This window comes from Anolis carolinensis, chromosome 1 (assembly GCF_035594765.1).
Source record: "Anolis carolinensis isolate JA03-04 chromosome 1, rAnoCar3.1.pri, whole genome shotgun sequence".
In the NCBI taxonomy this organism is placed as follows: Eukaryota; Metazoa; Chordata; class Lepidosauria; order Squamata; family Dactyloidae; genus Anolis; species Anolis carolinensis.
The window spans coordinates 72,388,282-72,413,056 of NC_085841.1; the positions used below are offsets into that span (position 1 = coordinate 72,388,282).

The following is a 24,775-nucleotide window of genomic DNA, read 5'->3' on the forward strand; positions in this document are numbered from 1 at the left end:
ATGGATGGAGGATAGCTGTGAAATTAAAGGGCTATGCCTATTTTATGTGACTAATCTGGAATGCAGAAGAAATGTTGTAAATTATTTGTTTTAAGTTAGCAAGTAAATTCCAAATCAGGCATGGTGGCATGCATCTTTTATTCTAAAAATATTTTGTTTCTTTGTTTGCTGTCCAGTTTTTAAAAACTTTTAATATAAGGGGGACTAAAATCTGCTTGCCACTTCCTGCTCCTCTAAACTGCAGAATGTGAACTTCTGAAAAGTAAAGTAAAAATAGATTGTAGAAAAACTGGAAGAAACCAGAATCCTCTTTCTCTGTCAATAATTCTTCAGAAATCCAGCGAACAAAGCCAAATAAGTAAAATATAAATGTCAAGATTATGAATGAAAAGCAAGCTTTACAACTGGAAATTTTGTTGATGACCAAACTAATTATACAGTCTTGTGACCTAAAGACAAGAACCAATGTATTCTGATTATTCAAAAGATCAAAATTAAAGCTGGAATATCAATATATATATCAATATATAATCTGATTTTACTTGCATACTTACGAAGGATGACATGGGTGATAACGAATGCAAATATAAAGACTGTCAGAAAAGACAGAGATAATATAAACATATAAAAAAATCTGTAGTTTCTCTTTCCCACACAGTTGCCTACCCAGGGACAATGGTGATCAAATCGTTCTGAAAGAGAAGAGATTGGGATAGGCATAATTTAGTGGGGAGAAACAGACCTTCTTGGAAAAAAATCACTATGTGATAGCAAACTCCTTATTCAGGTTTACCCCAGTTTTTGTAGACATTACAATCTACACCTGTGTCACAAGCTGGTCTTCAGCAATGCTCTGTTCTTTTCAGACCCATAGAATCAAGGGAAAACAAGGGGTTTTACATTCATATTGACTCTGTTTAACAACTGATTCAAGTTTGGGATAACCAATAAGATTCAGGCATACATAATTTTGTGCTAATTCACATACTAAACTGTTATAAAAATCAAGTTTATTTTTAATTTCTGGCATAGGCATTTAATTCCTTTCAGTTTACTACTTCTATACCTCTCAGTAGTCAAGACTGCCAGATTTCCATTTCCAGTTCATATTTCCCGAGAAAAAAGTGGTATATAAATAAATATAACAATAGCACTTGGTGCTATTTCTGCTAAAGAAATTGCATTTATTTAGAGCTGAACTATAGATATCAGCAAATGTCAGAATTCCCATTTAGTTAAATTGGAGCTTTTTAAAAAAGTTTTCCATTTGACGTCTTCCTGATTTTCCATCTTGACAATCTTTCTTTTCAAAGATAATTTGCTTAAAGGAAAGAATGACTAAATGTTGTTCATGAGGTCAAGGAAACCTAAAAACTGTAATCCCGCCACAGAAGAACAATGCCTATTTCCCATAGTATGGTGTGAAGCAATACTATTATTTCAAGAAATGTCCAACCACTTTCAACATACGTTGAATAATTAAAGATGAGATACAGAAAGGATCACCTACTGTCTTTATCTCCACAACTTTGACTAATTAATTATTAAAGCATTAATCCTTAGTTACTCTGAGCAATAAAAATGCCTTTGTATTAGATGTTGCTTTGTCTAAAAATAGCTCTCCTGAAACAGATATTTCTAGATGTGGGATAATATCCTGCCCTGCAAAAAACAAAACAAAACAAAACAAAAAAACCACCAACCTGTCCCAAAACACACACACAGTCCTTGTTATGATTGAGCCTCATGGCTCTGTTACTGGCAGACGTGGGCGTAAGACTCCTCGAGAGTCAGATACTCTCGAGGAGCGAGAAAGAAAAAGACTGCGAGACATTTTTGCAGCACCATCTGACGAAGAGTCTTTTGAGGGGTTTACGGAGAGAATGGAGGAGGGGCTGGTTAGCTCGGAGGAGGATGAGATGGATTGGACTCGGGTGAGGGAGGAATTGGGTGCCACTGGCAATGATGGGATAGAAGATGAATGGGGACCTTCAGGATTAGACCCATGGTCAAGCTGGAGGGATGGGACGGGATCCACAGCTGGAGATGCTGTGGGGCGTAGTCAGAGGTGTTCCAGCTCTGATGAGGAAAGTGATGAGGAAACGCCCGGGTTAAGGAGGACAGCTGACAGTGATGAGGATTTGTAACTGGCATAAAATGGGGCTTGGGAGCAATTGCAAATTGCGTTGGGCAAGGTAATCTGGACGAACGCTTGGGATCTGTGTGGGACGCTTTCCTGAAGACTGGTGTGTTTTCGTGTGCTGATACGTAAGTTGTTTTGGAATTCAGGGTCAGACGGCGGGAGGAATTGTGTGGGCATTTGTTTGTGCAAACCTGTGCTTACTCTTATTAGCTTGACCTTCCGTCGTCTTCTTGACGGACGCCATCTCCTGCTTTGAAATTCGGACTGAACTGACCACGGCTTGACTTCCCCCTTCTCGGACTTGGAAACTACAAACGTCTGCTTCTGGCTTTGATCTACGGAAAGGAACTGGGTGTGATGACCCATGGGCCTTGTAGTCCTGCTCAGGACATTGTAATTCCTGATGAAGATGAAAACTTGGGTTTTTTACCTTCCCAGTCTGAACTGGATTCCTCTCAGCCAGATCTTTCCCAGGCAGATCTGGGAACCTTGCACCTGCAAGAAAGTTGTCTCCCAGAAGTATGTCAAACAAGCCCAGAGCCTACTTCTCCCGTATTCTTGCGCCGGGAGTTTTGTAAACAACAGAGAAGTTTGGATTCAGCTTCGCGCAGGAGTGCGAGGATTGCAGCTAAGAATGTGGCCAATTAAGACTGCTTCTCGTGAGAATCTTTGGGGAGTCTCACATCTGGTCTCAGAGTTAGCTTTCGGTTCTGATTCCCAGAGAACTGCTTCGGCGGGAAAGCTAGACTCTATTTAGGTGTTTTACCCGCGTAGTAACTTCGCGGAGTCAATTCGTCAGCCTACGGAGCGAGTTGTGTCTGGACAGCGCGCTCCGATTCAAGCCTCGCTCCTGCTCAAGCCTTGCCTTGCTATCCAGCCTTCGCCTTGCTTCCCAGCCTTTGTTTATCTACGGACTTTGCCTTGATTCCCAGGACCAATCCTTGCCTTGTTCCACGGATTTTACCAAGTTATTCCACGGACCTTGTTCTTGTTCTTAGTTACCTTGTTCCACGTTCAAGCCTTGTTTCAAGTATCGGGTTATTTCCTAGCCTCGCTCAAGTTTCATGGACTAAAGGACCTTGTCATCTCCCCTCACTTTGCCTGGCAAAGTGAGTGTTTCGGTTATTGGATTACAACTTTGGACCTTAATATTTCTTATTGGACATTGCTTTTTTGGACTAATTCTGACCTTTCCCGAAAGGTCTAATTCTGAACTATTTTCTACACTTGATTTTATTAACTTTATATATTCCTTCAATAAAGATATTAGATAGATTCTGGCCTCTGTGTATGGTTATTGGTGCTCTGCAGCCTGGGTCGTGACAGTTTGACTCCGCCACCCTAAGCACCAATTAACCTCGGCCAGAATGTCTACCGGAGTCGTACCTGGGCCGAGCGGCCAGCCGATTACCTACACCATCGACAAGGAAGAGGTGGACCGAATCCGTGATAAGCTCAATGCACAGGATGGAGAAATAAGGGGTTTGAAGGAACGCGGAGTTCGTCTTCCGGCCATGGCGTTGCCAACCAAGTTTACTGGAGAAGCTTCTAAGGTTCATGTCTTCCGTCGCCAATGTCAAGCTTATCTGGAGGCCCGTGCTGCCGAGTTTCCCCAAGAAGACATCAAAGTGGCATGGGTTTACAGTCTTCTAGACGGGCCAGCGGCCAGCTGGGCGACGGCACTGTTCGACCAAGCCTCTCCACACCTAAGATCAGCGCAACACTTCTTGGACCACCTCAAGGAGACTTGGGGAATCGAGGACAATTTGGAGGCAGCCGGTCACAAACTCCGTCGCCTTTTCCAAGGAGACAGACCTATGTCTCAGTATATAGCCGAGTTCCGAGTGCTGGCCCACAACACCGGCTGGAACGATGTAGCCCTCAGGGGACAATTCCGGGAGGGTCTCAACATTGAAATGCTGGAAGAAATCTCCAAGGTGGATCCTCCCCAGACCCTCGAGGCACTCATTGATCAATGTTTACGGGCTGAAGTCATGATTGCCAACAGGAAACAGTGGGTTCGAGGCCAGGGCAGTAGAGCCGGGGCAAAACCCCCCGCTCCCGCCAGCGTTCAGCCACGTCCGGTGTGGAGACCCCCACCGCCAACCCCATACCCCAGAGGAGGCGAGGAGGTGCCGATGCAGTTGGGCAATGTACGTCCCAGACTAGATGCCGCCGAGAAGGCCCGTCGTCAACGCTTAAACCTCTGCTGGTACTGCGGGAACGGGGGCCACTTCGCCAGAGAGTGCCCAGCCAAAGGGAAGCCTGCCGCCCGTCTTGCGGCGGCGTCCTCCACGGAGACGAAGGCGTCTGAGCCGACTGGCACACAGCCGGCGGGGGAAGCCAACGACCGGGTGTAGAGAGGCTCGCCAACCCGGTCAAAAAATCCATCCAAGAGCCGCCAACCGGGGTCCTGTTCCTTCTCGTGGTCACATTATGGTCAGCAAAAAGGGGACCCGTCATGATCCACGCCATGATAGACTCTGGAGCTACCAACAATTTCATCGATAGAGAGTATGCCGACTCTCTGGGATTACAATATCATGATTTCAAGAATGCCCGTGTGGTGCAAGCCATAGACGGCCGTCCCCTCAAGACGGGCCCCGTAAGTCAGTGGTCGGAACCCACCAGGATGTGGATAAGGGAACATATGGAAGAGATTTCCTTCTTTGTTACCGAGGTCCCCCATTTCCCTGTGATTTTGGGAATTCCATGGCTGACTCTCCACGACCCTAACATCTCCTGGTCCAACAGAGAACTGCAGTTTGCTTCACCGTATTGCCAAAACCATTGCCTCGTAGCCAAGGTATGCCATGCCACAGACACCGAGCCCATCATCACCTTGCCAAAGAAGTACTCCGAGTATTGGGATGTATTCAATGAGAAAGAAGCCGAAAAATTACCCCCACATAGACCTTATGACTGTGCCATTGACTTGGTGGAGGGGGCCCCGATCCCGCGAGGGCATCTCTACTCCCTGACTGAACCAGAGCAGGAAGCTCTCAGGGAATTCCTAGAGACAAACCTTCGCAAGGGATTCATCAGACCCTCTCAATCCCCAGCCGCCTCCCCAGTGATGTTTGTGAAGAAGAAGTCAGGGGAACTACGCTTGGTGGTGGACTACAGAGCATTGAACAATATCACCAAGCGGAACAGCTATCCCCTGCCCTTAATCTCGGATCTACTGGATCGGCTTCGAGGAGCCAAGGTTTACACCAAGCTGGATCTTCGGGGGGCTTACAACTTAGTTCGCATCAGGGAAGGGGACGAGTGGAAGACCGCCTTCCAGACCAAATTCGGATTATTTGAGTCCCGAGTTATGAATTTCGGTTTATGCGGAGCCCCCGCAACGTTCCAGCATTTTGTCAATGACATTTTTCAGGACTATCTAGACAGGTTCTTGATAATCTACCTGGACGATTTTTTGGTGTTTTCCAGATCACAATCAGAACATGAGAACCACGTCAAAATGGTGTTACAACGATTGCGGGATCATGGACTTTATGCCAAGCTGGAAAAATGCGCTTTTGATCTACAAGAGGTAGATTTCCTTGGTTACCGCATCTCGCCTCTAGGGCTTTCCATGGATCCAGCCAAAGTTTCAGCAGTATTGGAATGGCGGGCGCCAACTAACAAGAAAGAGGTGCAGCGTTTCTTGGGGTTCGCGAACTACTACCGCAAGTTCATTCCAGATTTTGCCCGCTGGTCCGACCCCATCACTAGCTGCATCCGTGGAAAGCAGCCTTTCCGCTGGACTGATCAAGCAGAGAAAGGGTTCCAGCAACTAAAGAAACTATTCACCTCCCAGCCAATTCTACAGCACCCAAATCCTGGAACCCCTTTTGTGGTGCAAGCGGACGCCTCTGATGTGGCAATTGGGGCTGTACTCTTACAACCGGTGGGAGATCACCTCCACCCCTGTGCCTTTTATTCTCGTCAACTAACCACACCAGAGAGGAATTACACCATTTGGGAAAAAGAACTACTGGCCATAAAGGCAGCCTTTGAAACTTGGAGACATTGGCTAGAAGGGGCCAAATTTCCCATTGAAGTCCACACTGATCATCGTAATCTAGAACATCTAAGAACTGCCCGCAAACTAAATCAGAGGCAGCAACGTTGGGCTTTATTCTTTGAACGTTTCAACTTCCAGATCCATTATGTGACCCCAGCCCAAACCAAACAAGCAGACGCCCTGTCACGTAAACCGGAATACGCTGCAGGACGCAAGGAGACCTTTGAATCCCAACTGCTACAACCTGAGAACTTTGCCACGCTCACGGTGGGGAACACCAAATCCATTCCCATTGGTTCAACTTCCCCTACTCCAGGACCCATCTGTGCTCAAGAAATCAGGGCTAGTCAGCAAGCCGATGCCTGGGCGCAGGACCAACTTCGCCAAGGTCTGCATTTCCCCTTTTCGCTTAAAGATGGGCTGCTCTGCTATAGAAATCATGTTTATATCCCACCCGGACCGGGCAGGGAAAAAGCGCTTCGTCTGTGTCATGACTGCAAACCAGCAGGACACTTCGGACTATTTAAAACTATGCATTTGATCCTAAGGGATTTTTGGTGGCCCAAGATCCGCAAGGATGTGGAAAAATATGTCAACACCTGCCCAGTATGCCAGCGCTCCAAGATACGAAGGGAGAAGCCCTCAGGGCTTTTACACCCCCTTCCTACCCCATCTCGCCCATGGGAAATAATTTCCGCGGATTTCATCACTGACCTACCACCTTCCTGTGGATTCACCACGATCTTAGTGGTGGTGGACCTATTCACCAAGTTAGCCCATTTCATTCCCTGCGAAGGCCTCCCCACGGCCAAGGAAACTGCGGATCTATTTCTTCAACATGTTTTCAGACTACATGGATTGCCCAAGAGTTTAGTCACAGACCGTGGATCTCAATTCACCTCTCGTTTTTGGAAGGCACTACAAAAACTATTGGGCATAGACTCTCGCTTATCTTCAGCTCATCATCCCCAAACAGATGGGCAAACGGAGCGCACCAATGCCACTTTGGAGCAGTATCTTCGCTGTTATGTAAACTATCAACAGGACAATTGGGCTTCTCTGTTACCACTGTCTGAGTTTGCCTACAACAATGGAGTTCAAGCTTCTACAAAAGAAACGCCGTTCTTTGCAAACTACGGCTTCCATCCACGTTTCTTCCCCCCTGTCATTGAAACTTCAGAGGTTCCCGCAGCAGAGGATTGGCTGCAGGAACTCACAGCGGTGCAACAACTTTTGCTCCAGCAACTGGATCAAGCCAAGGAGGACTATAAACGCCACGCTGACAAACATCGCCAGCCGGGCCCCGAAATCAAGGTAGGAGATCGGGTTTTCCTGTCCACTCGCTTTCTGCCCTCCCACCGCCCTTGCCGGAAGTTAGATGCCCGTTTCATTGGTCCCTATCCAGTGGTGGCGCAATTAAACCCCGTGACTTTCAAACTCCAACTTCCGCGTTCAATGCGCATTCACCCAGTGTTTCACCGTTCCCTGCTCCTTCCGGCGGATGGTGTGCGACCTGATACAGACCAACCGGCCCCCCCTCCTGTTTTGATGAATGGGGAGGAGGAGTTCGAGGTTGAGGACATTTTGGATTCTCGCTTTCACCGCCGCCGCCTACAATATCTCATTGACTGGGTGGGTTTTGGCCCTGAGGAACGCTCTTGGGAAGACGCCTCCACAGTCCATGCTCCTGATCTAACCCGTCGCTTTCATCAGACCTATCCCACCAAACCACGACCTCGCGCCTCGGGGAGAGGGCCCCAGTTTGGGAGGGGCCTTGAGGAGGGGGATAGTGTGATGACCCATGGGCCTTGTAGTCCTGCTCAGGACATTGTAATTCCTGATGAAGATGAAAACTTGGGTTTTTTACCTTCCCAGTCTGAACTGGATTCCTCTCAGCCAGATCTTTCCCAGGCAGATCTGGGAACCTTGCACCTGCAAGAAAGTTGTCTCCCAGAAGTATGTCAAACAAGCCCAGAGCCTACTTCTCCCGTATTCTTGCGCCGGGAGTTTTGTAAACAACAGAGAAGTTTGGATTCAGCTTCGCGCAGGAGTGCGAGGATTGCAGCTAAGAATGTGGCCAATTAAGACTGCTTCTCGTGAGAATCTTTGGGGAGTCTCACATCTGGTCTCAGAGTTAGCTTTCGGTTCTGATTCCCAGAGAACTGCTTCGGCGGGAAAGCTAGACTCTATTTAGGTGTTTTACCCGCGTAGTAACTTCGCGGAGTCAATTCGTCAGCCTACGGAGCGAGTTGTGTCTGGACAGCGCGCTCCGATTCAAGCCTCGCTCCTGCTCAAGCCTTGCCTTGCTATCCAGCCTTCGCCTTGCTTCCCAGCCTTTGTTTATCTACGGACTTTGCCTTGATTCCCAGGACCAATCCTTGCCTTGTTCCACGGATTTTACCAAGTTATTCCACGGACCTTGTTCTTGTTCTTAGTTACCTTGTTCCACGTTCAAGCCTTGTTTCAAGTATCGGGTTATTTCCTAGCCTCGCTCAAGTTTCATGGACTAAAGGACCTTGTCATCTCCCCTCACTTTGCCTGGCAAAGTGAGTGTTTCGGTTATTGGATTACAACTTTGGACCTTAATATTTCTTATTGGACATTGCTTTTTTGGACTAATTCTGACCTTTCCCGAAAGGTCTAATTCTGAACTATTTTCTACACTTGATTTTATTAACTTTATATATTCCTTCAATAAAGATATTAGATAGATTCTGGCCTCTGTGTATGGTTATTGGTGCTCTGCAGCCTGGGTCGTGACACTGGGTCTACTCTACTGCTACAATCCTTGGCTGATCTGTTCGTGTTGGAAATCCTGTCTGCTGTGTGTGGGAGCGACGCAAGTTACTCAAAGCACAGTGCTGGCAGCAGAGAGGAATCTGCTGCCAATTAGTTGCATTCTTTTGTATCTTTTGTTCCTCGGCTTTTGTTTTGTTTATCCCCAGGCTGAAGCAAGCAGTTTGTTTTTACCCGGATTAAACTCCGGTTTAATCCGGTTTATCTTTTGAACGTTTTTCCTTGTCCCTTTTTGCTCCTAAAGGCTAATACTGCCTGGCCCTTGTATTTTACGGGCATTTTTGAGTTCTGTAATCCAATAAACTCTGTTATCTTTGATCTTGTGGCGTTCTGTCCTTGACAGATTGCCCAACGCCCATAAAAAGTTTATTGCAGTAATAAACCCGTCAGGAAGACGATGGAGGAGTTAAGGGCCAAATTTGAGCAATTACAAACGGCTTTTACCGTCAGTCAAACAGCTCATGCTGTTTTGACTCCTGAACGCTTTGACGGAACCAGGTGCAAGTTGCCAACCTTTTTGGCACAAGTGGAGCTTTATTTTTCCCAGCTCAGTGCTCATGCTTTCCCTACAGACACTAGCAAGGTGGCATTTATTTTGAGTTTGCTGACCGGTCCCGCAGGACAATGGGCCACTAATTTAATTTTGGGAAATGACCCAGTCAAAGACAATTTGAATAATTTCAAAAAGTTATTAACTGATACTTTTGGGGATCCTCTCCGCACGGAGAATGCTGGGTGGGCTCTGTATCGGTTGAAACAGGGAAAGGGGACTGTTTTGGATTACTTAAATAAGTTTAACTTGTATCGCCACCAGCTGGACTGGGGGGAAAATGCATTCATGCTTTTATTTACTGCTGGGTTAAGTGATATGCTCCAGGATGAATTAGCACGCTTGGAGCCGGCTGAAAATTGGGACGCCTTAGTAGCTAAGGTGCTGCGTTTGGACGCCAGGTTCGAGGCTCGTAAACACTCGAAAGCAATGTGTGCGCCACCCATGCATGTAACCAGGGCACCTGTGGTGATGGGGGAAGAACCTATGGAGCTTGGGGTCTTTAAAAAGCTGTCTACAGAGGAAAAGAGCCGTAGGAGGCAGCTGGGGTTGTGTTTGTACTGTGGGAATGCTGGGCATTTTGCCAAAAACTGTAATGTGAAACCTCAGCTTTCGGGAAAAGGCCAGCCCTAGTGCGACGTGAGTCCAACGCACTAGGGCTCCTAAAGCAGTCAACTGAGGGGAGGAAGCATGTTTTCGTACCCATTACATTATCTGTTGGGGGAAGGGAACTTGTTTCTACTTTGGCACTGCTGGACTCAGGGGCTACGGTCTCTTATGTAGATATTGAGTTTGCTAAGAAGCATGGCATTCCTAGAGTGCGCAAGGCATGCGACGTGTGGGTGGAAGGAGCAGATGGGAGACTGCTGGAGACTGGGGTGGTTAACCATGAAACCTCAGCAGTAATGTGGGAAGTGCAGGGAGTAACGGGAACGTTTGTGTGGGATATTACGAGCTTGCCTAGATACGATGTGATCCTGGGGATGGATTGGCTAGCTGTAGTAAATCCACAAGTAGATTGGGTGACACGTAAATTGACCTTAAAGAGGCAGGACTGTTGCACTCTGAATGTTACTCAATCTGATATGGAGGGAGTGCCTGCTGAGTATGGGGAGTTCTCTGATGTATTTTGTAAAAAAGAAGCGGACAAGTTACCGCCGCACAGGCCATATGATTGCGCCATTAAGCTAGCAGAAGGTGCGAAATTGCCAGCAGGAAGGCTGTATGCCTTGACTGTACCGGAAAGGCAAGCTTTGTGAGAGTTTCTAGATGAAAATTTAGCCAAGGGGTTTATTCGCCCATCTAGCTCTCCAACTGCGGCACCAGTATTCTTTGTAGCCAAAAAGACTGGGGAACTTAGGTTGGTCTGCGACTATCGGATCCTAAACAAATACACCATTCGGGATAGGTATCCGCTACCTTTAATCTCGGAACTGTTATCAAGGGTGCAAGGGGCCAAGGTCTTTACCAAGCTTGACCTGCGGGGGGCATATAACTTAATCCGTATACGGGAAGGTGATGAATGGAAGACGGCATTTAACACGTGTTTCGGATGCCACGAGTTCCGAGTCATGCCTTTCGGACTTTGCAATGCTCCCGCGGTCTTCCAGAGGTTCATGAACGATGTGTTCAGGGACCTAATTGACCAATTTTTAGTGATTTATTTGGATGATATCTTGATTTTTTCTAAGGACGAGAAAGAACATCGTCAACATGTCAAGCAGGTTCTGCACCGTCTGCGGGCTAATGGGCTTTTCGCCAAGGCTTCCAAGTGCGTTTTTCATGTGCTTGAAGTGGAGTTCCTAGGTCATGTAGTGTCAGGTAGGGAACTTAAAATGGACCCACATAAGGTTGACGCCGTCAACTCATGGCAGGAGCTTAAGACTAAGAAGGATGTGCAAAGGTTCTTAGGATTCGCTAATTACTACCGGGAGTTTATTCCGAATTTTGCAAAGCTCACGGTACCTTTGACGCAGCTCCTGCGTAAGAAACAGCCATTTGTGTGGGGGCGGGAAGCTCACGATGCGTTTTTACAACTTAAGTCTAGTTTTCAATCGGACAACATACTAACACATCCTGATGTTGACAAACCGTTCGTGGTAGAAGCGGACGCTTCTAGCTACGCGTTGGGGGCTGTATTGTCTCAGAAAGATTCCTCAGGGACCTTGCGTCCCTGTGGATTTTACTCGCGGCAACTAACACCCTTCGAGCAGAACTATACCATATGGGAGAAGGAGTTGTTGGCGATTAAGGTGGCGTTTGAGGTGTGGCGGCACTGGCTAGAAGGGGCGCGGCACCAAATCGTGGTCAGATCTGATCACAAGAATTTAGAGCACTTGCAAACAGCAAAGAAGTTAAACCAGCGTCAAATCCGATGGGCTTTGTTTTTCTCCAGGTTTAACTTCAAGGTGCAGTTCGTGGAGGGGAAGGCAAACTTGCGGGCCGATGCTTTATCCCGCAAGCCGGAGTTTAAGACCAATGAGCAGGTAGTATGTCAGACCATCTTGCCTACTGCCTCTCTATGTGTTGTAGATAATGAGCTCGGGTTACATGACCAGATCCTTGAGGCTCAGAGGGATGATGTGTGGACTCAGGAGCAACTTATGCTGTTATCAGCAGGTAACCGTACCATACTGCCTCATCTACAAGATCAAGACGGAGTATTGGTACGCAGGGGGCAGGTCTACGTACCAGTGGGGGCCCTCAGGTTGGAGGTGATTAGAGCCCACCATGACAAACCCATGGCTGGGCACTTTGGCAGGTTCAAGACCGTGCAGCTTATCACCAGGAGCTACTGGTGGCCAAAGATGCGGCAAGACATTCTGCGCTTTTGTGACAGCTGCGCTGTTTGCCAGCAGAGTAAGACGCCTGTTGGGCGCCCTAGAGGGTTGTTGTCGTCTCTACCTGTTCCTGAGAGGCCATGGCAAATCATTTCCATGGATTTCATTTCGGATTTGCCTAAGTCTGGGGGTTATACTTGTATTTGGGTGGTGGTGGATTTATTTAGCAAACTGGCTCATTTTATTCCTTGTTCAACCATTCCGGCGGCCCCTACGTTGGCCTTATTATTTACTAAGCACATCTATCGTTTGCACGGAGCACCCGAGGTGATTATTTCGGATAGGGCTCCGCAATTTGTGTCACGCTTTTGGAAACACTTCCATGAGTGCTTAGGGACTAAGTTAAACGTTTCTTCAGCCTTTCATCCGCAAACGGATGGACAGTCGGAACGGGTTAATGGGCTCTTAGAGCAGTATTTACGTTGTTTTTGTTTAGATCAACCCACGGCTTGGGTGAAGTGGTTACCGGTGGCGGAGTTCGCTTACAACAATGCGGTGCACACGTCTAGTCAGCATACGCCATTTGAGCTAACTTATGGTTTTCACCCACGGGGAGGTGTGGCGCCGTCGACCAATGTGGTCTCTTCGGAAATGGCTGCATTGCATGATGTTGCCCATCGCTTACTGTTGGAAGCTAAGGCAACGCAAAAAACTCAGGCTGACCGCCACAGGCAGGCAGGGGAGGAGTTGGAAGAAGGGGATTTGGTGTGGTTGTCTTCCAAACATATTAAACAGGCTGGGGGAAAGTTTGCGCCTCGGTATTTGGGTCCCTTTCCTATCGTTAAAAAGATTTCTTCCGTTGCGTTTCGTTTGCGTTTACCGTCTAGTTTAAAGGTCCATCCAGTTTTCCATCGTTCACTGTTGAAGTTAGATACCTCCAGTCGTCGTGGTGCTATAGCAGATGGTATCACTGCCACTTCTCCGCCTTCGGGGGAGGAGGCCTTTGTGAGAGGGGATAGTGTTATGATTGAGCCTCATGGCTCTGTTACTGGCAGACGTGGGCGTAAGACTCCTCGAGAGTCAGATACTCTCGAGGAGCGAGAAAGAAAAAGACTGCGAGACATTTTTGCAGCACCATCTGACGAAGAGTCTTTTGAGGGGTTTACGGAGAGAATGGAGGAGGGGCTGGTTAGCTCGGAGGAGGATGAGATGGATTGGACTCGGGTGAGGGAGGAATTGGGTGCCACTGGCAATGATGGGATAGAAGATGAATGGGGACCTTCAGGATTAGACCCATGGTCAAGCTGGAGGGATGGGACGGGATCCACAGCTGGAGATGCTGTGGGGCGTAGTCAGAGGTGTTCCAGCTCTGATGAGGAAAGTGATGAGGAAACGCCCGGGTTAAGGAGGACAGCTGACAGTGATGAGGATTTGTAACTGGCATAAAATGGGGCTTGGGAGCAATTGCAAATTGCGTTGGGCAAGGTAATCTGGACGAACGCTTGGGATCTGTGTGGGACGCTTTCCTGAAGACTGGTGTGTTTTCGTGTGCTGATACGTAAGTTGTTTTGGAATTCAGGGTCAGACGGCGGGAGGAATTGTGTGGGCATTTGTTTGTGCAAACCTGTGCTTACTCTTATTAGCTTGACCTTCCGTCGTCTTCTTGACGGACGCCATCTCCTGCTTTGAAATTCGGACTGAACTGACCACGGCTTGACTTCCCCCTTCTCGGACTTGGAAACTACAAACGTCTGCTTCTGGCTTTGATCTACGGAAAGGAACTGGGTCTACTCTACTGCTACAATCCTTGGCTGATCTGTTCGTGTTGGAAATCCTGTCTGCTGTGTGTGGGAGCGACGCAAGTTACTCAAAGCACAGTGCTGGCAGCAGAGAGGAATCTGCTGCCAATTAGTTGCATTCTTTTGTTTAATCCGGTTTAATCCGGTTTATCTTTTGAACGTTTTTCCTTGTCCCTTTTTGCTCCTAAAGGCTAATACTGCCTGGCCCTTGTATTTTACGGGCATTTTTGAGTTCTGTAATCCAATAAACTCTGTTATCTTTGATCTTGTGGCGTTCTGTCCTTGACAGTCCTCCCAAACCACATCCTAACCTAATAGGTGTAAATGCATTCCAAATATGATAGTTAATGTTTTCTTTCTTGGGGTTAAATCACAATCTTATATAGAAAGATGTGGCAAATGTGCTGTATTATTACTAGATCAGCAGCCTAGCACAGTGTGTCCTAACTGGACAGCATGCACCAGACAAGCAACTACTATTCCTCCAATATCTGCACATTTGGAAATTTCCACACCTAAAGATGAATGATTTGTGTATGTGCCAGCATGCTACCAGTATACTGGCCAATCATTCCCGCTAGAAGTGGAAAGAGTTAAAACACCTCCAGACGTATATTTATGGTTTGTTCATTGTGAATGAACCTGGCACTGTATCTTCTTTCTCCCCACAAGCCAGAGAAATAAGATGAGAACAAGGGTTTGTGGTTTGCTTAACCAGTTGCACTTTTACTAAGAATAAACAAGAAACATGCACGAACACACACTTTATGAGTGACAAAACAGGATTGCTCTGAAATCTGGACTTCTTCTGCCCTGCAAAGTCACTCACAAAGTTAGGAATGTACTGTATTCAACTGTCTAAAGCAGGGGTCCCCAAACTTTTTAAACAGAGGGCCAGTTCAAGATGCTTTGGACCATTGGAGGGCCGGACTATAGTTGGCCACCGAGCAATAATAATTAATAATAATAATAATAATAATAATAATAAAAAAGAGGGTTGGAAGAGACCCTTTGGGCCATTGAGTCCAATCCCCTTCTGCCTTTGTGCACCAAAAGCACAAGCAAAGCACCCCTGACAGATGGCCTCCCAGCCTAAATGTCAATAATAATAATAATAATAATAATAATAATAATAATAGACCCTTGAGCCATTGAGTCCAACCCCCTTCTGCCTTTGTGCACAAAAAGAACAAGTAAAGCACCCCTGACAGATGGCCTCCAGGTCTCAATGTTAATAATAATATTAATAATAATAATATTAATAATAATGATGATGATGATGATGTTTGGAAGAGACCCCTTGGGCCATCTAGTCCAACCCCCTTCTGCCCTTGTGCCGTGGGGGCCGGATAAATGGCTTCAATGGGCCGCATCCGGCCCCCGGGCCTTAGTTTGGGAACCCTTGGTCTAAAGGATACATCATCTTTATAACTGTCTGTTTCTATTATGGAGTTGATGAACATCTGTTAGGCTGCAGTAACAACTACTTTTTCCTTCAAACACAGTGGTGTCAAATGTGTGGCCCTCTAGGTGTTTTGGACTTTGGCTCCCAGAATTCCTGACCATTGGACAAGCTGGCTAGGGTTTCTGGGAGTTGGAGGCCCAAACATCGGGAGGGCCAGGGATTGTGCAACACCACTAAGAGAGGATAATAATACCTGAGGCATATAGATAGAGCAATCTTGGGCTGTCCCTGACTTATGTTCTATGATGGAACTATTTTAATCTACTAATCTACTAATCTACTAATCATCCCAGATAACACAGTACCCTAATGATGCCCAACTCCAGCTTGGGTTGGGCATCATTGGCTTAAATATCTCTTGCCAAGAAACTGAAGTAAATTCTATGCAACAGAGAGAATGTGTGGTCTATTGAACTGCAGTTCCTATCCATTGGAATTGCTAGTTAAGACTAACTGGAACTGCAATCCAACAACACACGAGAGACACAAGTTGCTCCCTACTAAGCTGGACCTGGAGAACTGTTGTTTTCTGTATAAATATGTCTATAACCAAACAAAAAAGCTATGTCAACTAAAGAAAAACTGAAAAATATTACACCAAACACAATGTGTTGTATGTTTGCATTTTAACTCTTAACTACAATGCTTTTGTTCCCTGCACATATCCATAAACTTAACACCTTAAAAATGTTCAAATGGAAGGAGGGAGGAATCTACTAACTATATCATTTCATATTAATGCAGCCAAGGTAGTACGAGTGTATTAACTTTGAAAAAGTGAAGTTGCTTATCAGTGACTGCAATGAAAAATATAAGAATTATGCGAGATGAAATCAAAAGTTTGTATATTTTAGTATTATCACTACTACACCAGGCTACTACACCCTTCAGCAAAGGGTACATTTCTTATAATTTTGTATTTCAGTTAGATCTTTTACCCCAGGGCTATTCTATTTGTGGCCTTCTAAAAGTTGATCATCTGCAACTTCCATCAGCCCCAAGCAGTATGCGTAATGCTAAGATGTAAAAGAAATAACTGTATCTTTGTCCTAATGGCAGCATCCACATTTACTGACAGTTTTGATTGCTCTGTCAATAGATGAAAGCTAATGACTCATATTATAATAGAATCTTAAATTCTGTTGTAAAATTATAATAAACAAACACTGTTCCGTCCCCCAGAGGTTTGGTTTGCATTTTTATAGTTATAGGAACAGCATCTGTTTGCATTTGCTCCAGGGTTGCTGCAGATTCTGCAGCAGTCTAATAGTTTAGCCTGTTTGCAAGTCTTTGCTGCTTGCAGCCTGCAAATGTATCATTTTGTTCTGAAGACCGTCCCTTTTCCTGGGGATAGAAGGCTCCATTTTGAGAAGCCTATTCTGCCTTCTAGACTGAAGGAGAAACAACATAGATGTGCTTGTGTGGCCAAGCCAGGCCAACTCTGAAAAGGCCATCGTAAGTACAAACAATTGACCTGCCTTTAAAACCAGTGCCAAGCATAGATAGGGGGAAGACCTGTTCTTTCTAATAGCTTTGGCACTGGGGCAGAGAACATCTTCGGATTTCTTTGCCACTGGAGGAAGCCCTACCAACTTCGCCTCAAAAACTAGCTTTGAACTCAGATAGTTATAGATCTTTTGATAGCAGGTCAGAGCTAGGGTGAAGAGGATCTCTGGACCTTTTTGCCTTTGGTGGAAGTTAGCCCAGCAACCTAAAGAGGAAAAGCAAGCAAGGAACATCTGCAAGGTTTTATAAGTGGACTGTTTTTATTTGCAACTTTAATTACATGTGCCAAGTCTGCCAAGGACTTTGTGAAAATAAATTTTTGTTTGATTGTTCTACTTGAAGTGCCTTTGGTTACTGGGATTTCCAGAGCTTCTTAGTAAGGCCCCGCAGTTCACCTGGGCAAAGGAAGAAGCACATCCTAAAGTGATAAAAGGTGCCTGGGTGTGACGGCATAAACACTTTTGTGACATCCTGTCCAGCAAGTGAGGAGCTCATACAAGAAAAGTGTTAAAAATATATGAATGGCCCAAGTGTCATTAATAACTCCTAAAACAGTGACATTTTCTTTTCTTGGGCCTCCTACATTGGACTAAACTTTCAAGGTTATTTATTTAAATCTTGCTATTCCACCCAATAGCAAAATATCTCAGGGCAGTTTCAAAGTAAATTTGATATGAATAGGTTATAAAAATAAATATAAGTTAAAATTTTGTTTTAAATGATAGTATTTGATTCTGAATTCTACAGGGACTGAGCAAAGAATTGGAAACTGAATCACTTCATAAGAGAGAATGTTCAAAAAGCAGAATAGCTTAGTATAGAATCTGTATGATATATAAACAATTAGGTCTAGCAGAATTAAGGCTTCACCTTTGGTTTGGTTAGCCATAACCAAAAAGACAAAACAAAAACAAAACTCAGTACTGTACATTCATCATGAAAACATCAGCATATTCACTGTTAGCCACCATAAGCCTCTAAGTTGGGAGAAAGGCAGAATAAAAATAAAGTAATAAAGTGTATAAATGCATAAATCAGTATTAATATATGAGAACACCAGTAAAAGGAGTAGGTGGTTTTCTGGACATTACTTTCTAAATAGAAAATTGATAATAAAGGGGAAAGAATAGGTAAGAGCAGTTCAATGACATGCTAGAAAGTCTTTTAGCTATAAAGAGGAACAGGAGGGAAGGGGGACTGTGTGGGCATAAAAGGTACTTTGACATAGATTTTGTTAACTGAAGCATGTCTGTAATTCCAAGAATATATATATTCTCTAACACAGTTAGCAAGACCAGAATGCACCATTTTAGTGTTTCACTCACCTACACAGTTGTCACAAAGGCTGCAATGTGAGGCACGTGGTGGGCGGAAAATTTTACAAGTAAAACAGTATTTTAGTTTCACTGTTTGTCCATTGATAAGCACTTCTTTTGTTCTGGGAGGTGGACGGTAACCTCCTGAGTTGGAGCCATTTGCAATTTCTACATAGGGAAATATAAAGAACTAATAAACAGAATGTATTGTCATAATACTATAAATTTCACTCTAGTTATCGTAAAGTTTGAAATTCTTTCCAAAAACCAGTACTATTTTTCAAAGACTGTTATATATAAAAGAGCAATATGTAAATAAACAAAACAATGTTACTCCTCTCTTAGTAAAAATGCATGGTATTATAAAAAAAAAATTCTTCTTGTACATTTGTATATCACAGCTGCTTCATGCTTGCAAAACTACACATCACTCTGGGTGATATATTACAGAACAAAAAGTTGAAAAATACAGGAAAAAAGTTGTTTCATTTCTTGGATATGGAAATATTACAATTCTTTAAGGTGTTTATGCAAAACTCTGACTCACATAACTAAGTGAACCTGGGCTACCTGGGCATGAGATGTTTGCTGAGTGGTTGTGCTTTCTCCCTTCTCAACTAGAGAAAACAATGCCATCAGCATTTCAAAATCCTGTGCATTAAGAGACTTGAATTCCTGATACTGCTTAATACACCTGTTTTAAACATCATGGCATTCCTGTCGATAGTCTCCTTTCCTTGTTCTACATCTTTCTGTGTGATGCAGGCATGTGGGGGGGGGGGCTTGAGGGGCTTAAGCCCCCCCCCCCCCGAAATTCTCAGGGTGGTCCGTGAGAAGTCCTTACTGTTACGTGGCATGGTGGCATCCTTGTCCGCGCCTAGGCCCTCGGCGCACTCTCTTTCCTTTTTGGTGCCCCTGGTTTCAGCCTTTGGTGCCGGGAGAGGAAGGGGATTGCGCCGACAGCCCAGGCGCCAAAGAGGATGCCGCTGCACCACAGACCATTCAGAGGCCGCAATAGGCCTTCGCGCCCATGCACTCGGCAGACCTTCACGCCTGTGCATTGTAGTCTCGCCACACTCGTGGCTGGGAATGGAGTGTGTCGAGCCCGTCGGCTGCCTTCTGGGACTCTCTGGATCCTGGTAAACAACTCCCATTTGAAAAAAGGCAATCATTCCCCAATCCCTGCCTCTATGCACAGTTGGGCACATTGGTTCTATGTGCCAAGTTTAGTCCAGATCCAACATTGGCTTGGTTCAATGCCCTCTGGATAAGGGTGCAGTGCAACTCCCAGATCCAAGGTCAATCACCACCAATCCCCACCTGTCCTGTATGCACAGTTGGCCATGTTTGGTCCAGATATGATGTTGGCTGCCTTCAGTGCTTTCTGGATCCACGTAAACAACAACTACCATTTGAAAAGGGCAATCATTCCCCAATCCCTGCCTGTATTTACTGTTGGGCACATTGGCTCTATCATTGGCACCATCAATTAAGAAAGATACTGAGGTACTTAAAGTGTTGGAACTGTGTGACAAAATCTACTATCGGTCAATCAATTTCCTTTTGACTGTATTAGCTACTCTACCAGTAACGACATGCAGTGTGGAAAGATCATTTTCAACCATGAAGCGAGTGAAAAGTGTATCTAGAAGTTTAATGACAGACCAGAGACTTAATGGACTAGCAATGATTTCCATCCATCGGAACATCACTATCAAACCAGAAAAAGTAATTGACAAAATGGCCGGGGAGAAGAAAAGAAGTCTGTTGCTGTCAGGTATGTAGCCGGAGAGGGGGGGGGGCTTGAAGGGCTTCAGCCTCCCCCCCCCCCCGAAATTCTCAGGGTGGTCCACAAGAAGGCCTTACATTTATTATTTAAACTTATGTTTATTCATATCATGATCTTATCACCATGTTCAATATATCCCATATGCATGGGGGTATTGGGATAATGATACAAAAGGTTTGCTAGGGTAGATCCTCTCTCACTCAGACTCATCCCCTCCAAACCAAAATCCCAGCCCCCCCCCCCCCCCAAAAAAAAATCAAACTTCTGGCTACAGGCCTGGTTGCTGTAAAGTAAGAAATAAGTCAAAAAGTATTCTGTTAATGAAAGTAAATAAATAACATTTATTATTTAAACTGTTAGGTTTATTCATATCATGATCTTATCACCATGTTCTCACTAGGTTTGCTAGGGTAGATCCTCTCTCACTCAGACTCAGCCTCCCCCCCCCTCCAAAAAATCAAAATCCTGGCTACAGGCCTGGTGTGATGACTCCCTAATTTGATCTTGTCTATTTAGAAATTCATTATGATAATTCTAATGACCCTGCTACCACATTTCTCCTCTCCCTAACATTCTTTCAAACTCTGGCTTTCGACAGACTTCCACACATATCATTTTGACATCCTTTTTGATCCTGTATTCAAGTTGGAACCTTCTTTATCTGATCATTATCCTTAACTGACAAAGTTGATATCTTTAATTATAGTAATTGTTATCAATTATTTGGTCTACTCTTTCAATATACTATTTGACATTCTCAGACTCAATCCTAAATTTTTTCCTTCCATAGAAGGAAAGAAAGAAGGAAGACAAACAGCTAATGACAGAATCACAGAATACAAAGGAAATCAAGTTGAAATTTATCATCTGCATCAATAGCAGCAAAACTTTTAAGGAAGAGGCCTAAGGAGCTATCTTTGGATTTGGCAATGAGAAGGTTGTACATTATCTTTGTGGAGTGTAAAGAAAAAAGTCAGATCAGAAGAGTTTAAACAGAAATAGGGGGAGAATCTGGCAGCAGGAAGAAGGAACATCTTCCACGTATTTAGAAATATATGGAAGAACAGAAACTGGGTAGAGGGTGAATCAAATGATTTATTATATGTTTTATTATATATAGAGGGGGGAGAGTTGGGAGAAAGTGCTGTGTCTGAAAGGAATCACAGGAAAGACACAGCTAATAAAATGGTGAAGGAAGATTAGAGAGAACATAATGACTAGAAGTTAAAAAGATCAGAATCAAGGCGACACACGTAGGTGGAATTAGGTGAGGATAATAGTGTAATCAACACATCAGACATGGCACGAGAGAAATAAAGAAGAGAGAAGAGAAAAGTGCTGGAGGAGGAAGAACTCAAAAAAAGAATGTTAGTGAAACACATAGATTTTATTTAAACACTGAATGAGGTAGCAAAATCTAGATTGTAATATAGAAATTGTTTCAAAACAATTTTTATGAGAAACAGAAATTAAATCAAATCCTTCAAAAATTAATCCAAATTCCACCAAAGCTATGGGTGCCACTTGATACTGATCTATAACAGATTAATTGTGTAAATACCCATTTTAGAAACCTTTCCTGTATTCCTCAGATCTATGGTAGATTACTTTTGTACTCAGAAATCTTTGCGTTCTTAAAAGTTACTCATTTTGACATTTATGGGACAGAAAAAGTTCTTAAATTTCTCTTCAGGACTCCCAGATTTGAGGTTTTAATGCATAAAAGTGCACTTTGTAAACAAGGGAGCCACGGGACAGTAAGATGGAGCAGTTTGGAGTACATAAACGTATCCTCTCCTGACCCTGGACAATGCCTTTTTAAAAGTAAGTGAACTGTGTACCTAGGGCAAATAGAATAATTGCTGCATTTATTATGCTCCAACAATACAATGTCAGTCCACAGAAGCAGTATGCTTTGCAAGCGTTGTTAACATGGCCTATTTTGTGATATCTGAGTGTACTCCAGGGAAAATCTGTGACAATCCTCCATTTAATAAGGATTTAAAAAAAAAACACTGCATTCTGCGTGACAAGCTAGCATCTAAAGGCTCTTTATACTTCTGCCACTCTGTTTGGTAAGAACAGAAAACTTAATCAAATTGCATAACGATCACCTAAATCAACTACTGACATGTCCACATCAGTACCTTGAAAGCAATTAACTATCCCAAACAGAGGCACTTGGCACCAAAGCTGAACAACTCATTAAATTAGAAATCCTTAGGTGAACTGAAGACTTTAAATCAAAGCTGAAAATATAAATATAACAACACTTAGGAACAAAAGGCAGCATCTGAGTGCATTTACTCAGTGTTTTTTTCCATTTACAAAGGAGTTTGACAAATGTTAGTAGTGACAGCAAGTTAGCTGCTGCTCTTTAGTAAATTTATTTTATTTTCTGTTTAAGACAGTGTGGGCAACTGTAGAGGGAGAAGACATCTATCTTCTATCATGTTACCTGACATTGGTGCACTGCACTAGTACACTGGAGGTTACATTATGTCATTTCTAGTTTCATCTTTTCAAAAAGATTGCAGTGCTGAGGAAGTTAAGGCATGTGGGGGGTAAATCTTATATTCTGAAATAGTTTTGAGCTATTTGTGGTTTGGAAATAAAACAATCAATTTAATTGGTTTTTTTTATTTTTGTATCAATCTCATTTTAAAGCTTTATCAGGTATGTTGCGGTTTTTAGCCACCCTGAGTTCCTATGGAGAGAAAGAGGGGATAGAAATAAAATTAATAATAATGTGAACCATTTTCTCCATGCCTGGTTTAAGATAGTAACATCAGCACCATGTGTTATTGTTTTAAACCCCATAAACTAACTGAAAGCAGGAAAAAGAAAGAAACTCTTACATCTCCTCCTAACTCAAACTTTTCAAACAAAAAACCACCCACTCATTCCATTTCCAAGAGTGTACTGCCAAACACTGTCAATTGAACAGCCTTTCTGTAGGCCAAAACACAACAATGTGTTTTCCCCCAATTGTTTCCTAAATGAAGTGTCATGTTATCTCATTTCACAACTGTAGAAATAAATGCAAGGCAATATTCTTCACTAGAAAGCATTCATTTTAAATTTATATATACTGCAATTATTCTTTTTCTTAATGTCATTATTTAGTTTGTCAACAGGAAAGAACAGTTGAGCCATAAAGAAGTTTGCATTTTTAAGTATGCACTTTTTGCAATATGCACTTTATAATGATAATTCATGTATAAAATACTGCAAACCAGTTCTCAAAAAACAGTATTCTTTCACAAGAAAAAATGAAGAAAAGTTCTATATCAGGTTATGGCAGGGGTCCCCAAACTACGGCCCGGGTGCCACATGCGGCCCATCAAAGCCATTTATCCGGCCCCCGCAGCGGCAGCTCCCTCCTGTGCGTGCGGTGAGGAGGGAAAGGCGTGCACCTTTCCTGCTGCCTCTGATGAAGGTGCGAATAGGGTGAGGGAGGAGGGAAAGGTGCACGCCTTTCCCACCTCCTCTCTCCCAGTGTGCACTTTCCAAAGCTTTGCTGGTATTTTAATTATTTTTAATAATTAATTATTAAGGGGTGCTTTGCTAGTGCTTTTGGTGCACAAATGCAGGAGGGGTTGGACTAAATGGCCCAAGGGGTCTCTTCCAACCCGCGTTGTTGTTGTTATTATTATTATTATTATTATTATTATGGTTATTAACATTGAGGCTAGGTGACCATCTGTCAGGGGTGCTTTGCTTGTGCTTTTGGTGCACAAAGGCAGAAGCGGATTGGACTAAATGGCCCAAGGGGTATCTTCCAACCCTCTTTATTATTTTTATTATGGTTATGATTATTTTTATTATGATGATTATTAACATTGAGGCTGTATTTGTTCCTGTTTTGTTTTTTTTACTTCAAAATAAAATCTGTGCAGTGTGCACAGGAATTTGTTCATCATTTTTTTTTAAACTATAGCCCGGCCCTCCAACGGTCTGAGGGACTGTAAACTGGCCCCCTGTTTAAAAAGTTTGGGGACCCCTGGGTTATGGTGTTTATTCCTTTGTTTAAAGTATTCCAAGGTACAGCAGTCAGTATTTGAGAAAGACACTAAAATTGTGTTGGATGTTCCAAACAAGTAGAGTCTGGAGATGTATTTCATCTCTAATATTTCTTGATCCTATTTTGTGCCGAGGGGGGACTTGCCCCAAAGTGGGGACAACCTATACACTTCTCATGAAATGGAAGCATGGTTTACAGCGATTTTCTCTGATGCCACCATTCTGGAATACCCGAAGCAGCCTGGCAAAGTCATTCCAAAACAATTAAGTGAGACTGGTGTTCATCATACATACAAAGAAAATGAAGTGACAATGACAGACCTTCTGTGTTACCTATTTGTCTTTCTAGATCAGCTGCTTCATCGGGTGTTGCACGAGGCAGGACCCCAGGATCACTGAAGCTAGTCCGCAGCAAGGTCCCCATCACAAAGAAGAAAAGGACTGCTCCTACTGCAGGAATAGCAGGTGTGATCTGATCAGATAAATATGGACAACTGCAAAACAAGGAAAAATTAAAAAGTTAAGTGTAACTGCCATACAATAACTACTGTGGCTGATTCTTTAGGACAATTGAGGGGCAGGGAATCTACTGG

General features: G+C 44.0%; 1 protein-coding gene and 1 long non-coding RNA gene across 11 annotated transcripts in view; one reads left to right on the top strand and one right to left on the bottom strand.

Moving 5' to 3' along the window:
• The window catches only part of zdhhc14 (zinc finger DHHC-type palmitoyltransferase 14), a 66,404-nt gene that overhangs the window by 24,489 nt on the left and 17,140 nt on the right, over positions 1-24,775 (bottom strand). For 8 of the 10 annotated variants that reach the window (XR_507731.3, XR_507730.3, XM_008123544.3 and 5 more), the window contains exons 2-4: positions 24,504-24,676; positions 18,380-18,538; positions 555-692 (exon numbers count right to left, since the gene is read on the bottom strand). Coding sequence is in view for 8 of the 10 variants with exons in the window: in XM_008123544.3 (XP_008121751.2) it covers positions 555-692; positions 18,380-18,538; positions 24,504-24,676 (470 nt within the window). In the remaining 2 variants the exon portion in view is untranslated. The remainder of the gene's footprint in view (positions 1-554; positions 693-18,379; positions 18,539-24,503; positions 24,677-24,775) is intronic. The other 2 variants (XM_003215775.4, XM_003215774.4) reach the window with 1 other exon arrangement.
• Positions 16,891-22,001, top strand: LOC134297924 (uncharacterized). Its single transcript, XR_010004901.1, has 3 exons — positions 16,891-17,003; positions 19,947-20,147; positions 20,950-22,001. It is a non-coding gene; the product is annotated as an uncharacterized LOC134297924 (long non-coding RNA).